The following is a 15,628-nucleotide window of genomic DNA, read 5'->3' on the forward strand; positions in this document are numbered from 1 at the left end:
AACAATTTTATCTTCAATCATATTAACCATCTCTTTTAAATGTGACTCAAGGGTTTTATATTTGGATTGAGCAAGGATGACTGGGTATTAATAGGAATCAATATGAGTATCAAACTGATCTTCCTGATATTTCCTCATTCACCCTCCTTTAGATTCTGATCATGTGTTGAGTTTATTTTCTAATAACAATTGTGGTGGTTGTTAAAGCTTTCATCTTAAAACCAATTGGATTAAAGTGGGGTGGCCTCTTGTGGCCCTTATACATGATAGTTTAGTCACACATAGCTAATATGGGACTATCTCAATACTCCCCCTTATGTGCAGGCCTTTTATGGTTCTGTCTTCATGGGTTGAGCAATGAACCCATTATCGACGGATACCCGCTCTAATACTATATTATAAAGCTTTCATCTTAATTCCAATTGGCTTAAAGTGTGGTGGCCTCTTGTGACTCTTATACATGATAATTGAGTCATCCATAGTCAATGTGGGACTATCTCAATATTGACAACAGTGTTATCATTCATGATTATAAAGGGATCTTTATTGCAACCAAGTACGGAATTGGCCTTAGCTTTTCTAAATTCTATGGAGGTCGAAGCCTTGAGGGATGGCATTCTGTTAGCTAGAAGCTTTTCGCCTTCGCAAGATTCTGTGTTGCTCTAATTACCTTTAGTTTGATTGCTTGATTAAAAAGATCTACATTAGCTCCGAATTGGATGATTATTATTTTAGTTGATGACATTCATTTTCTATGTTAGAGCAAACACCAAGAAAATTCAAAAATGAACAGACAATGGATCCACACAACACAGAGATTTAATAAGGTTCACACACCGGTGTGGTGTACTGTGTCCTTGTACAAAGAAGAAGATGTTTCACTATGCAGAAGAGAGATTACACTCACGTAGCGGCGAGAAAACTCGCCTTGAAACCCTAGCTCAAAAAACCCCCAAATTACAATGACCTACTCAACAAGACAATGGTACATTATATGCTCCAAATCGTAGATCGACCCATCGGGTCGTGGTCAATCGGTCAAACCATACTGCAGGGCTACGCCGTCGCATCCCATACAAAGTCAGTGCTGGGCTCCAGGTTTGGACCTATCGACCCAATCCCTCTGCTTTTATTATAGATCTCAGAAAAAACTTTTCATTCAGATCACCACCAAAATATATCAGAGCTGATCAATCTTCAAAATAGATCAAGAATTCGAGACAAACTTAACATTCTATGTAATATCTTTGATATTGTTTCTCATTATTTGAAGGGTAATTTACAGCGCCACCCCCTGGAGAATGCTAATATTATAAGAACACCCCCTCTCTTTCACCAAATTAGACTCAGACCCCCTACCATCAGTCTCCATTAAGTAAGGATTTAAAATGACATTTTTACCCTTTTAATTAAAATAAATAATAAAACATATTGTACCTAAGTTACTTCGCACCGACCGTCCGCAACAGCAGCTGTCGGTGGTTCTAGCTTCTTCTCCGGTGGAGTCGCAGTGGTCTCAGTTGGCCGGAGTCCCGAGACTTACGTGGTGGCATTAAAGGTGAAGGCCCCTCCACCCCCGGCATGCACTAGCACGACAGCGCCACTACTCGATCCCTCTCGCCTTGCATCGATCGATCTGGTCACTGTGTTGGATGTCAGCGGAAGCATGACCCGTGCCAAATTGCAGATGCTGAAGCGTGCCATGCGGCTTGTGATATCATCGCTTGGCTCTTCTTATCGGCTCTCCATCATTGCCTTCTCGGCGTGCTCCAAGAGGTTGTTGCCGCTGAGAAGGATGACGGCTCAGGGCCAGCGCTCGACGCGGCGAATCATCGACCTGCTCGTCGCTGGGCAGGGTACCAGCGTTGGAGAAGCTCTGAGGAAAGCCGCTGAGGTGCTGGAAGATCGGTGGGAGAGAAATCCCGTGGCGAGTATCATGCTCCTATCGGATAGCCAGGACGAGCGTGTCTCTAGAGCGAATTCAGAGGATCGACGGTGTTCGAAACCCCAAGTGTCGTGGACAAGATTCTCTCTCTCTCTCTCTCTCTCACACACACACACACACAGAGAAGTCTGAACCGTGAGGCCAACTTGTGTGTTTTAAAAAAAAAAGGTCCAGAATGCCGAGCTTGTCAAGACCAAAGAACTCAGGTGGGATTTCACCGGAGAACTGGTTGCAACTCAAATTCAGAACTGGTTGCAACTCAAAGACTTGATTAAGTCTGCTACTGGTTGCCGCGAGCCTGTTGTCACCGTCCGTCGCTGATGCCGTTGTTGCCGGTGATGGAAACAAACATGCCCATGCCTTCATCGTCACCGTCGGCCTCTCCAACGATGCCACCATCATGGGTCACCTCCTCGCCGCAAGTTCCTGGAGGGGCTTATTACATAGACATTTTAGGTATTTTACGTTTAGTTTAGTAAGGGCATTTTGGTATTTAAAATAAAATATAATAGTTGACATCAGCATATATAGTATATTCTTTAACGGAGACTGACGGTAGGGGGTCTGAGTCTAATTTGGTGAAAGAGAGGGGGTGTTCCTATAATATTGGCATTCTCCAGGGGGTGGCGTTGTAAATTACCCTATATTTATTTTTTATGTGAAGAGACTGTCAGGCTCGTAGAGTTTTGACTTTTGAGGTTAAAATTTTCGGATGGGACACTTCTCTTTACTGTTCATTGTTTAGGTCTTGTCTATAGTTATCTTGGCAAAAGTACTACATGATGAGGGGAGGATCTCACGACTCTTGGTGCCTCAATTCTCTGAGTTTCTATCAATGCTTCATCCTTTGAGCTTCTCTCAAAACGTTGGATCATCACCTTACCATGTGGCTCGTGAGTATTAAGGAGAGGAGCCAGATCCAATATTTTCATTTGATTGCCGGATTGAAAATGGTGGTAATTTTATCTTGACCGATCCATATCAGTTCATGGGTAAAATAGTAAAAAATTTCATACTTTTAATAAAATGCAGGGACAATATCGACCAACATATACTAATCCAGATCAATATCAAATCAGTATCGGCAGAAACATATACCGTCCCTTAAATCCTTGGTCCCGATGGCAGAGACGTGTACCGTCCGTTAAATCCTTGATCCCGATTCATCCATGCTTGCCATGGAGCAACTCATAATAAATGATGACGTGACAACGATAACGTTACAATTTTTATAAGTCATTGGAAAATAATTTCCAGGAAAAGATTTGTAGTGGAACATAAGTTTTCGAAGAGAGGGATTTAAATCGCATAATGGGGTTATTTTTGAAAACAAAAATAACAGGTGCCAACCACTATCACTGCCTGCAATAAGATTTGGGGATTCACGAGTCACGGTTCTGTCTTGTCGCCACGTGTTGCTATTAAGATTTTTATTTCTTTTTTTTTGTTTTATTAGATAACTGACGGAAGTTTATCTGTCATAATCGTTAAGAATCGTGGCAGGGCTAAATTTCTCTCAACATTTGAGGGGACTGGAGAGAATGCGGAGTGCGAAGACCCCGGAAAATTAAAGTTGAGGACAGTCACTTACGCGTTGCAGACGGCAAAGATAGAGAAAATTAGAGTTGAGGACAGTGTCTTGCAGAAAAACAAGCAACGGGAAAATTAAATTTGAGGACAGTGACGAGAGTCACTTGCCCATGTTGGTTAGACAAAGATACAGAAAATTAGAGTTGAGGACAGAGTTTTGCAGAGCACAAGGAAGAGAAAATTAAAGTTGAGGACAGTTAGTTACTGTAGCAGAGAAGAAGGAAAGCTTAAGTTTTGCAGATCAGGGCCTGGGAGATGTGGTTCTAGTCTATATATACCAGTGAAATGGTGAGTTAGAAGTGTGAGTTTTGAGTTCTAAAGATAAGATTCTTTAGAAGAGTGTGTGAGATAAGTCTCTCAAGTCTCAAGTCTCTCAAGTTTCTCATCGATCATGGCGATTGTGGAGGTAGACAGAGCTGATGAGCAATTGCAAGCTCAAGCTCACGTATGGAAGTACATATTTAATTTCATCAACTCAATGGCTCTTAAGTGTGCCGTTGATCTGGGTATACCAGATGTGATCCACGGCCATGACCGACCAGTGACCCTCACTGAACTGGCCACCGCACTTTCCATTCCGGCGGTGAAAAAAGATTGTCTCCGTCGTTTGATGCGCTTACTAGGGCATAACGGCTTCTTTGTGAGGCAAACCAATCGAGATGGAGAAGAAGAGTATCTTCTCACTCCGTCTTCCAAACTCCTCGTTAAGGAGAATCCCATAAACCTATTGGGTTTCATGGAAGAGGAGATTAACCCAGTTTTTGTGTCAACTTGGCATTATTTTGGTGAATGGTTTAAAACCACAGAACAAAGACTATTTAAAATGGCCCATGGCGTGAGCCTTTGGGAATATAATAGCCAGCACCCTGAGATGAACGCTGTGTTCAACGAAGGTATGGCTTCTGACGCTCGTTTCTTGATGAATATAGTGGTTCGTAAGTGCCCTGAGGTTTACCAAGGCCTCAAGTCGCTCGTCGACGTCGGTGGAGGTACCGGAACCGCCGCCCGTACTATCGCCGAGGCCTTCCCTCATGTCAAGTGCTCTGTCTATGATCTCCCTCATGTGATTGCTACCTTGCCCAAGAACGACATCATCGAAGGCATCGGAGGGAGCATGTTCGAATCTATCCCACCCACTCATGCAGTTCACCTCAAGGTAAACTCCTAGTGTGACTCTTTGGTGGCATCTTTTCCTCTCTTCTAGTCTCTGAAAGGATAATAAATTTTTTTTTTTTTTTAGTAAGGGTATGTTTGGATGGTAGGGTTTTCTAACTTGGTTCACATGGTTGTAGTGGGTTCTACATGACTGGAGTGATGAGGAGTGCTTAACAATACTGAAGAATTGCAAGGAAGCGATTCCATCAAGAGAAGAGGGAGGGAAGGTGATTATATTGGACATGGTTGTGGAGGAGAAGAAGGATGATCCTGATTCCACAGAGGCACAGCTTTTATTCGATGTGTTGGTGATGTTAGATGTAGGGGGGAAGGAAAGGACTGAACAAGAATGGAAGAAACTCTTCAAGGATGCTGGTTTCTCTGATTACAAGATCAAATCTGTTCTGGGTGTCCGATCACTTATTGAGGTTTATCCATGATTTTGAGTTACTTTTATGGGTTTATGTGTTTATGGGTATATGGGGGTGTCTCTTTCCTTTCTGTACTGGAAACTTAAAAGTGGTAGTTTATGGTATGGAATCTTAAGTGTGTGTTTAATTTTCAGTAAATAATTGCTGATGTCCATGAAAAATTAACGATGTACTTGGATGAGGACATTAGTTTGTGTGGAAATATGAATGAATCTTATCGTTTTCTTCTCCATTTTACATCTATGATCATGTATATCTTCTTTGATCATCTTTAAACAATATTAGATGTGAAGAATTAAAGAAAGCTTGGGTTTTCATGAAATTTCCATCTCCAGATGATGGCAAATGGATAATAATCTGCTCAACAAAAGAAAACAAAGACTCAATTTTTGGGGAATTTAGTGTCACTCTCCTACACTTGGGCCTATATTTATTAAAACTTTCCCACCTTTTATTATTTTTTTTTTCCTGATACTTTATGCTTTTGAACTTTACATCTCTTTCTTCTGCTCTTTTAAATACCTAGATCACTTTTCCATTTCACCCGTAATTTATTAATTTTTTTTTAAATTGATTCAAAAATCGATTGAGAAAAATATTAATACTTTACATGGGTCTCATTCTTCCATTAGCGAGTGGCAAGTTCCCATGAATTTAAATCTCTTTTCATAGTAGAAGGATTAAGTGATTCATATCGGTATTGATTGAGAATGATACAAATTTTTTTTTATTAGTTTTTTAATCCCTAAAATCATGTGTCGTAACCCTAATGAAAAATGTATCATTGAGATCGATACTAATCCGAATTAGTATCGACTGCCACTAACACCAATCTAATATCAATTATTAAACTCGTGATGATGGATGAGACAAAAGAAAAAAATAATAGAGAATTTTAATAAATATAAGCTAAATGTAAAAGAGTAATAGTAAAACCATGATATTGTTCGACTTTAGAATAAATCCCCCATAACTTTAAAATAATTTGGGTCATATTAAAGGAATCATCCCTTATCAATAATTCACTATCTCCCTCTCTTGCCAATGTCGAACTAAAAAGAATCTTGAACTCACTTTTTCTTAACTATTGCCTCATCCCCTCTTATGAGACATAAGTGTCCCCGCTATAACCAGGACAAAGAACATAAAAGGAAGTACCAACACATGGCGGAAAAAGAAGTGTACGTGTCGAAGTATATTATCTAAAGGCCCGTCCAAACAGACCTTCGCTGCACCGGGGAGGAAACTTTTATTTTTCTTCTGATGATAATGGCTCCCCAATTCGTCGTCGTTCGAAACCAACCACAGACGTCTCCATCAATCTTTTGTTTTTTTTTCTTGACTTCATATCCACCGGCTCTGTTCTAAATGCCGAATAACTGCCCACCGTTAAGACCGTTACAATTGCATCTACGGTATCTTAATGGTGAATAACTTCCCACAAGGTTAAAATCTTGCTCTCGTGAATGCTTTCGGTCTGCACTCTCACGGGATCTGGGCCTGTGTTGAAAGGGTTCATGTTATCTTTTAGGAGTTTGAATCCGTGTCTGTATGATTATTTAATCGTATATGTAAACATTTATTTGTTTCAGTTTCTGTCATTTCAAGAGCTAAGGATATATTTGAAAACAAGAACAAATATTAGATGTTCACATGTAAGATTAGATGATGGTACAAGCAGTCGGTCCAAAATTGTCTAATGGGCAACCATCATCCATAATTAGTTTATTTAGTTTTCCTTCATTCATTTGGGTTGGTCATTAACTCTTCCCTCGTTTACTATTTGGAATATTCTACTGTGAATCTAGGTTCAAGAATAATCTTGTATGTCCTTCATATGTGGATTTGAAATCCACTTTCTATCTCTACATTTAATGGATTCTAAAACCATGAATCAGGAATGTACAAGATTGTTCTCGTATATAAACCTGATCCGATCTTCTCCGTTCATTTAGAAGATCAAATAGAGTGGATGAAATTTATAAAGAGTGGAGAAAATTTTGGTGTCATCCAAAACTTTTCATAATTTTTTTTTTCAATTGATTTTTTTATTATTATTTATGGTCCTCTAATTCCTTGATAATAATTAAAAAAGAAAAATCAGATGAAGCATCATAAGGTAGGTAGTTAGTCATGGCCTCATAGGAAAAAATTAAAGGTTGTTCATTTCTGTAGGAGGTTTGTGCTCTATCCATCCCCAACTCCATCCTCAGATTCTCAGGCTTTGTTAGATTATTCCATTGTTATAATAATTAGGCAAGAGTTTTCCTTCATTGGTCAGGTGTGAAGAATCCATTGTTCACCTTTGGTAGACCTCTTTTTGCAGTTTCAGATCTAACACACCTTTGGTAGACCTCTTCAATCATTATATGAGAGACTTTGGCAATCAGGAAATGGCTACTCTTTGCAACTGGAGAAGACTGTTGGAAAATTTTTGACGAATCGGATAACAAGGAATTTTATCACCTCTTTTCAGAATCATACTACTCCAATATTGGAGGTGGATTTTTATTATCTTTTCCTTTAAGTCGTAGTAGTAGATCAAGACATAGGTGGATTGATTTTATTTGATCCCTATAATTTTATATATTGATATGGGATTACAAATTATTCCAAATTCTCACCCACTATTGATATAGAATTCTTCTTTCATAAGGGTGGAGAAACTCAGTCATATCAATTGGGATGTAGGACAAAGTTTTCCTTCACTAGGTGGCAAGGATTTAAGGGATGGTATCAATTTCGATCCAATACTTATCTAAATCAGATGAGATCGATGGGTATCAATCTATTTTACCCTTAATTTTTATAAAAAGTACTATTTTTTTTTCCATTTTACCCTTGAAATGATCAGGATAATTGATCTGGATCGATATCGAAGGAGAAATTGATCTCAACCAATACCAATCCAATGCTGTAGATACGACTGATCCTAGGTCAATACTTGAAACCATGGTCGGTGGTGATTAATGAAGTTCATCGCTTCTTAAGGTTGACACTACCGCTACAGAGTGTTACAATTCCGGATCCAAACCGGTTAGTTAAACCCAGGTTTCCAAAACGTATATTAGGCTAGCCCATCATCACGAACCAACGGAAAATGGCCCTATCTATCCAGACCTCTGTTAGTTAAAACGGGAACGGCAAAAAAACATTGTTCGGTACGGACATGTTTTAAACGGATCAAAACGTGAACGGGACGGTCAAAAATACGGTCAAATATGAAAAAAACGGGAAAAAATAAAAAACGGACGGTACGTGTTTTAAACGTTTATATTTAAATAATACGGTGTAAAAAAAACGGCAATATATAGACATAAATTGACATAATAATTCTCTAAATACCTGGATAACAATCAAAATAAATATAGATAATATCCATATTTCAATTCAAATTCTAAACCTATTATGTCATGAAATAACATCAAAAATATATCCATCCAAAGATTAATATAAGATCCAAAATACACCATTCAAATATCCAAAATACATCATTTAAATATCCAAAATCATCATCCAAACTACATAATCCAAAATGTATCATCCAAATTACATCATCCCATTTCATTAAAAAAAAAAGCACAAGTGTATCATAATATAGAATTAGGTTGATCATGAATAGGTTCAACATATGTCTCTTCAAGTCTCTCTGTCTCCAACTCAATGTTTACATCAGGCAAATCACCAAGTTTCTCTAGGTCAATAGGTTTTGTATCCTGAATTGCTCGGCTTTCATACTTCTCCTTCATCAAAGAATTCATTCTAATGTATACCAAATCTTCTAACATTTCTGGAGTTAACCTATTCCTCTTCTTTGTTTGTGCAGCGTCCCAAGCACTCCAATTCCTCTCGCAAGGAGAGGAACTACAAGGTTGGCTTAAGATTCTGCAAGCAACCTTCTGAACCACAGGAAGACAACCACCCATATATTCCCACCAAATCCCTACAAATTAACACAAGTAAATACATATCAAATTAACACAAGTAAACACATATAAGGATGATATACAAATAGAAATATAAACTTAATTAACTAACAGACTTACTTGGATGGTTAGTTTTCATTAAAGACTTTCCTGTGATGTTGAACAAATTTGGGTTCCTCATTCGATATTCAACCATTTCTGCAGTGAATTGCTCATGATCTTCTTGAGGAACCATGGTTGCCACAATACATTCTTGAGCTTTCACAACTGTATTTGTCTCAATAAAAAGTCCACCATCAAACAAATTATTAGGATTTAAAGCTGCAGCAAGCACATGAACAGGATGAATTATATTCTTTTCCACCCTTGTATCAAACAAATCCAATATGGTAAAGTACTTTACTCCATCACTCTCCTTTAACTTCCTCAATTTTTCTTTTGCCCTAACAGTTGCTTCATACAAGTAACATGCAGTGGAACCATCTGAATCAACAAGGCGAAGAATCCTAATAAGAGGATCCATAAAAGCAATAACCTCCTTTGCCTGTTCCCAGAATATATCAGATTGAATTATCCTGACAGTCTTTAATGCTATTTCAACTCTATTGCAATGGAAGCCTCTCCATTCAGATGATGCAACCAATAGCCTTAACTCATTCTCAACTACAATAAGAGATTGGAGCATTAAAAAATTAGTAGCAAACCTTGTCTTGCAAGGCTGCTTAATCTCTTTGGCATTTGTGAATTCCCTCATTAAGGCTATAATAGCTGTGTGCCTGTGCATATAATCCACTACATGTTTACCATCATCAATAATTTCCCTCACCCATCTAACATGCTTATGGATATCCTTTAAAAGCAAATTAATCTCATGTGCAGCACAATTTGTTCGATACATGTGAGACCATTTTCCAATCAACATATCACCACAACAATTATAGTTAGCACCATTATCTGAAACAAATTGCACAACATGTTGTGGTCCAAGCATTTCAATAACATTAGATATTTCTCTAAAAAGATATCCAGCAGTAATACTATTTGAACCACAATCAATACACTTCAGGAATACAGCCCCACCAGGAGAATAAGCTATCACATTGACCCAAGACCTCTTCTTTAGGTCAGTCCAAGAATCAGACATTATTGTGCAACCTGTGCCACCCCATGTTGACTTTATGTTGCTCACATATTCCATGATCTCTACCTTAGCTTCAGGAATCAAACGGGTACGAAGAGTAGAGTAACTAGGAATAACAAAACCCTGACCATAGGCACAAGCACCTTTCATCATTTGAATAAAAGATTATGTCTGAATAACATTGAAAGAAATGTTATTCTTAACAAAAAATTCTCCTATCATCTTTTCTAATGACTTCTTGTCTTGTTTAGCAGCCAACTCTACCATTGTGGTTTGATGAATGCTCCTACCAAGAGAACTTGTGGAGCCAATTCCACTTTCTAGGGTCTCATTCGTCCTTTTCTTTTTAGATGCACTCAAATTCATTTCTGCACTGGCTTCAGCTTGAACATGATCAGGGACTTTTGTACAAATTTGAACATCATGGCCAGTCAAGCAAGCCAAATGAGCTTTCACTCGAGTAACACTACCAGAGTAGTCAAGTTCACAATAATTGCATTTAAAACGGCTCGGCCCAAGTTGTTGTACATGTTCCCAAAACTTATCCTTTTTTCTAACCATTTTTCAGTAATATCAAGTACCTACATAATATGCAATCAAATATTTATTCAAATTTAATATATATGATGAGTACATATGAGAATTGAGAATAAAGAATTAACGATTAACAATCAAATATTCATTCATATTTTAACAAAGTATACTAAATTGTGGAACAAAGTGATTCTAATTTACCAAATAATTTCTGCAACTGAACAAAGAGAATTGTACCCTAACATATCCAACCCAATTATGTATAATAAATGGGATTGAGCTCTCAATTGAGTCTATCTCTCTCCTCCCACAATAGGGGTAGATGCATGTTATTTCAAAGGGAGATAGGAATAGACAGATATAAGAAGGCATTAGTGTATGTTATGTTCCTGAATAGAGAAAATTAATTATTCTATAATAAATATATAGGTTTCTACGTAGCTCGATCATGATTGTCAGAGAATTGGATAGTCGCACATTAGACATCTATAAAGAAAATGGTAGGAAAAGAAAAAAAAAAAAATTTATGACAATATTTCACCAGACAAAGGTGGGGAAGTGCTTCTTAAAGTAGTGGCAGCTGCCGACCAATGAGTTTAGGGTAAACCAAGGAAGATCGAGAGTTTGACCCTCTTAATCCTCATCGGCCACAATGTAATTAGTGTGTGACTCCTTTGGGACCCAAGTGGTGAGTAATGAATGGCAATGAAGATTCAACAGTTTGGAGGGTCGATCTTAGCATGCACCCCAATCGTTGGATGCTCAATACCATTTACTACCTCCCTGTATAGAATTTTGTGCGTGTCTAACCTATTTAGAGGAATCAATTGGAACCAACATACGGCACAGGCATGAGCTAAGTTTATAACCCCAACCCCCTCCGGACGTTTGAGAGCAAATTGTATTAATACCCCTAACCTAAATGCGGTAGACACATTTCTGGAGATGGAGAGAATGGAGTAAAGGCTGATGTTGTTGTGTATAATGCTTTAATTGGTGTTTTCTGTAAAGTAAATAGGTTCAAGAATGCCTACAGGGTTTTGGATGAGATGGACCAGAAGGGAATACCACCAAATTCAAGAACCTGCAATATCCTTTTAAACAGCTTGATAAGCTCTGGTCAGACAAATGTGGCATATAGGGTATTATATCTATGTATGGCTCATTTAACCAGATCACAAAATATAAAGAAATCAAAAGGGAAAAAAAATCAAAAACCTCTTTCTGCAACAATAGAAACAGGGGTGAAGTCGAATCCGGTGTTTGACCGTAGTCCGTAGTCCTTCGTCGTCCGTCATCAGTCGTCCGTCGTCCGTCGTCCGTCGTCCGTAGTCCGTAGTCCGTCGTCAGTCGTCCTTGGTCCGTCGTCCGTGGTCGGCCGTAGTGAGGTGAAGTCGAGCTGCTCGAGTCCAGTACTCCAGAGTCCAGTCGTTCAGTCGTCCCTCGTCCGTCGCCCGCCGTAGTTAGGTGAAGTCGAGCTCGAGTCCAAAGTAGTTCAGTCGTCGTCGTCGTCTTCCAGTCTCCAGTCTTCCGTTCAGTCGTCGTCGTCGTCGTCGTCGTCCAGTCTCCAGGTGAAGGTTTCCACTGGCCGCCGTCGTCGTCCTGGATCGTAGAGACGAAGACAACTCCGGCAGCACCGTGTTCACGAGAAACTGATGACCAGTCGTCAGTCGTCAGTCGTCCGTCGGTGGGAGAGAAGAAGAGAGGAAGTGAGAGTTAGGGTTGAAGTTTCAATTGAAATGGGGGATTTTGATTTGGGAATGCGCGAAATCGAACGGCCGAGAGTGAATTTTAAGTATTTTTTAATATCCGTTTTTTTTATAGTAAAAAAACGGATACGCGTTTGAAACGCGTTTTAAACTTTTAATATGCCCGTTCCCGTTTTTTACCGGATTTCTGTGAACAGGTCGGCAAACGGCGTTTAAAACGCCAAAAATACGGTACGGCGTTTAAAACGCGTTTAAAACGCGAATTAACTAACTAGGATCCAGACTTCGTGTTTTGTGAAAAAACACTTCTCCATCTCTTCTCCATCCGCGTCTGCAATCAACCGCCAAAATAAGGTTAACATTGACGGCTGAACCATCAGTACCAGACGAGAGCAGAAATGAAGGAACGGAAGAGGGTTCCGTTCTGGCTCCTTCCAAGAAATCAGCCAAATCCGGGCTTGGCTTCGATTCTTCTTCAGCTTCTTCTTCTTCCTCTGGTAAATTGAGTGAAACAGAGGCCACTGCTAGTAATAAAGTGAAGGGTAAGAGAAGTAGAGAAAGGGCATCTTCCATAGTTAGTAGATCACCAGTAAAGAAACCCGCAATTCTTTCCCAGCAGGAAGAATCTCAGACCGAGGAGCAGTCCAGTAACGAGAGCGCTTTTCTAGTCACATGGTTAGGTCTCGGTTGGCTTATCCTCGTCGAGGGTATTGCTCTTGCTGCATCAGGTATCCATTTCCACTTAGGGTTTGAATTTCTGTCATATTTTTGCGATTAACCCATCTCTATTATCTGTTTTCGGGGTTATTGTTATCGTTAAATGTAACGCATACACCGATTTATTTCTTATTCTACTACACAACCCCCATTCTTAATAGATAGATGATTAGGGTGAGAAATTAGATTGAAGAAAAATCGGTATCAATGCATGAGAGAAGACGTAGGAAAAGCTAACAGCAAATTAGTGGTTTGAGAGACTAGTAATATAGAAGACTAATCACACTAGTAAATCGCTCACTGATGGGATGACAGTGAAGGCTTCACTTATGTACAACCAGACTTGAAATCCAATCCATCACTGTAAAACGTAACAAATGATGTCAAAGTGATGGTGGGGCTGAGTCGTGCCACCTGGCACTATCCTTGTGAATCAATCCCCAAGATGATGCAGGTCCAAGAAGGCCCCTCCAGTTCTGTTGCACTCAATAACTGTGCCTCATCAGAGCTCCCAGGGCTACCCTCAACAACACTCGTAAAATCTCCTTGAAAGAATGCAAATAGAGAAGATGAAATCTTGAACAAGGAGGAAGAGGGCTTGAGAGCAAAAGAGAGCAAAAGAGATATTCAAATGGTGTCCCCAACAACCAAATTCTTCCTCTATATATAGATGGAAGGCGTTCCTTGGACATACATGTCCAAAATTGACTGACAAACATTGCTCTCGGGAAATATTGACCTCCTATCCAGGCCAGTCGACAGGGATCCTGAAAGTGCATGTGAAAGAAAGACATGCATGTTCCATGTTAAAATTGGAAAACAAACCAACACAAAAGGTGTTTTGAATCTTAAATTCATTTTGAACTTCTTTAAAATATGACAGAAGAGAGCATTGGGTATTTAAGAGCTAAGATATTGATGAGTATCTTCATAATGAATTAGCTAACCGCATAGGTGTCATTAATTGGAGAAATAGGTTTAGTCTTCATGTGAGTTTAACATTTATGTCAATGAGAATGTAAACCTTCTTTTTTGAAATAAGAAGGGTAGGCTGGGTTACTGTTTACTGTACATAAAATGGGAGAGTGAAGGCCAAGGAATCACATAAAATGGGGGAGCAGATCTGATGTAGATCAAGCCCTACAAAGAGTTCCAAGATGGGTCAACGCTGGCCCCCAAAATTGGGCGATGTTCCAGCCTATTCCAGCCTGTCGAGCAGCGTGGATACCTTGGGCAACAGGGCTGTCAATTGGAGTTTGGGAGGAGTTTATTTCGAGCAAGCTAGATTAGCAAGAACACTTCCATCTGTTTGTGTTTTGGAGCTGAAGCCTTGTCTTATTACGAGTCTTAACCAGCAAGGATCGATTCTAGCTTCTAGAAGAACTAATATTCCTCTACATATTTGGTTGTCTCATTATATGCTGTGGTCAGCAAGATTACAGCTGGGGGAAAAGAAATAGGAAATTTTTTCGATGAACAAGGACTTAGTTTCCTTTTTATGTTTTGTTCTTATTGTTAATAGTTCTCAATAAGGAAAGATTTCAAATAGTTTCCTATTTTATTTGTTTCTTAATTTTGTAAAGGCTCTCAAGACTATTTAAAAGAAGCAATTGTAGCCTTTTGGGTAGAGAATTTGTTAATGAAAATTGAAGAGTTTCTTCTACGGACTGAAAAGATAGGTAATGTATCAGACTTTATTGTCTAGCCTTCAAATCTCAAATTAGACCTTTAATTTGAAATTGAAATCACACCAACCCATCAAGATGATGCAACCTCTAAAAGTAGCAGGGGAGACCCAAATTAATTCTAACTCGAGCACTTACATTCAAGAAATATAAGGATGTAGCTAGACCTGGATAGCAAGACTAATTCAGATGCAATTAAAATGTAAAAAAATTCCTCTTTTCTAGCAACATTTGAAAACAAGACTTCACTGGATGCATTTGCGGACTCAAAAGGCGAGGAGTGTATGGGGATATGGATTGATCAAAGCATATAGACTTATGGGAGTATTTAGCAATAATATAGTCCAATCACACAAATTCTAAAGGTCTATATCAAGAAAGTTATGCTACTATTCTCCACTTTATTGTAGATTCCACTTAGATTTAGTGTATACATAAGCCAACTAGTAATAAATGCCCAGATTGCCTTTTGATGGATGGAAAGAAAAAAGTAAACAGCCCACTAACATATCATACATCTAAACTGATAAGTTCCACCCCACCTTTCCTTTTTTCTCTATTGGACAGCTATTCACGGTTTTTGACTCAAAAGGCGAGGAGGCAAACCTAGGACAGATAGCAGTACTTTCTGGAACAGTATGTCCACAATTATTGGGAGTCTGAGACCATACAACAATCTTTGATCATTAGAATAAGCTGATTAATGTAGTTATTTTTCCATCAAAGAAGTACTTTCACATAATATGCATGGCCCTGTGAACCATTATGATGCTTTATATGGATAATCATAGTTGT

General features: G+C 38.9%; 3 protein-coding genes across 3 annotated transcripts; 2 read left to right on the forward strand and 1 right to left on the reverse strand.

Annotated features, from left to right (window-relative positions):
• Positions 1 to 1,441: 1,441 nt before the first annotated feature.
• On the forward strand, positions 1,442 to 3,614 carry LOC122065412 (E3 ubiquitin-protein ligase WAV3-like; the record flags this gene model as incomplete). The annotated part of the gene is made up of 2 exons (XM_042629232.1): positions 1,442 to 2,035; positions 3,402 to 3,614. Coding segments are annotated over 2 exons (807 nt in total), but the record flags the coding sequence as incomplete, so codon positions are not given.
• Positions 3,515 to 5,353, forward strand: LOC122065398 (probable O-methyltransferase 3). The gene is made up of 2 exons (XM_042629203.1): positions 3,515 to 4,691; positions 4,828 to 5,353. The coding sequence occupies exons 1-2, from the start codon at positions 3,927 to 3,929 to the stop codon at positions 5,128 to 5,130; spliced, it is 1,068 nt and encodes a 355-aa protein (XP_042485137.1). The 5' UTR covers positions 3,515 to 3,926; the 3' UTR covers positions 5,131 to 5,353.
• A 3,187-nt stretch (positions 5,354 to 8,540) lies between these two features.
• Positions 8,541 to 11,830, reverse strand: LOC122065408. The gene is made up of 2 exons (XM_042629228.1): positions 9,168 to 11,830; positions 8,541 to 9,064 (listed from the first exon to the last, which is right to left on the reverse strand). Exons 1-2 carry the CDS (start codon positions 10,339 to 10,341, stop codon positions 8,712 to 8,714), a joined length of 1,527 nt encoding a protein of 508 aa, XP_042485162.1. The 5' UTR covers positions 10,342 to 11,830; the 3' UTR covers positions 8,541 to 8,711.
• Between the last annotated feature and the right edge of the window lie 3,798 nt (positions 11,831 to 15,628).

Source organism: Macadamia integrifolia, unplaced genomic scaffold (genome assembly GCF_013358625.1).
Source record: "Macadamia integrifolia cultivar HAES 741 unplaced genomic scaffold, SCU_Mint_v3 scaffold1998, whole genome shotgun sequence".
NCBI lineage: Eukaryota > Viridiplantae > Streptophyta > Magnoliopsida > Proteales > Proteaceae > Macadamia > Macadamia integrifolia.

What these genes read in the sequence shown, in the direction of transcription:
- LOC122065398 (XM_042629203.1), top strand. Translation starts at nt 3,927, where the DNA reads ATGGCGATTGTGGAGGTAGACAGAGCTGATGAGCAATTGCAAGCTCAA. An exon ending in CTCATGCAGTTCACCTCAAG is followed by an intron (nt 4,692 to 4,827) that starts GTAAACTCCTAG and finishes ACATGGTTGTAG; the next exon opens with TGGGTTCTACATGACTGGAG.
- LOC122065408 (XM_042629228.1), bottom strand. Translation starts at nt 10,341, where the DNA reads ATGATGAAAGGTGCTTGTGCCTATGGTCAGGGTTTTGTTATTCCTAGT. An exon ending in AATGAAAACTAACCATCCAA is followed by an intron (nt 9,065 to 9,167) that starts GTAAGTCTGTTA and finishes GTTAATTTGTAG; the next exon opens with GGATTTGGTGGGAATATATG.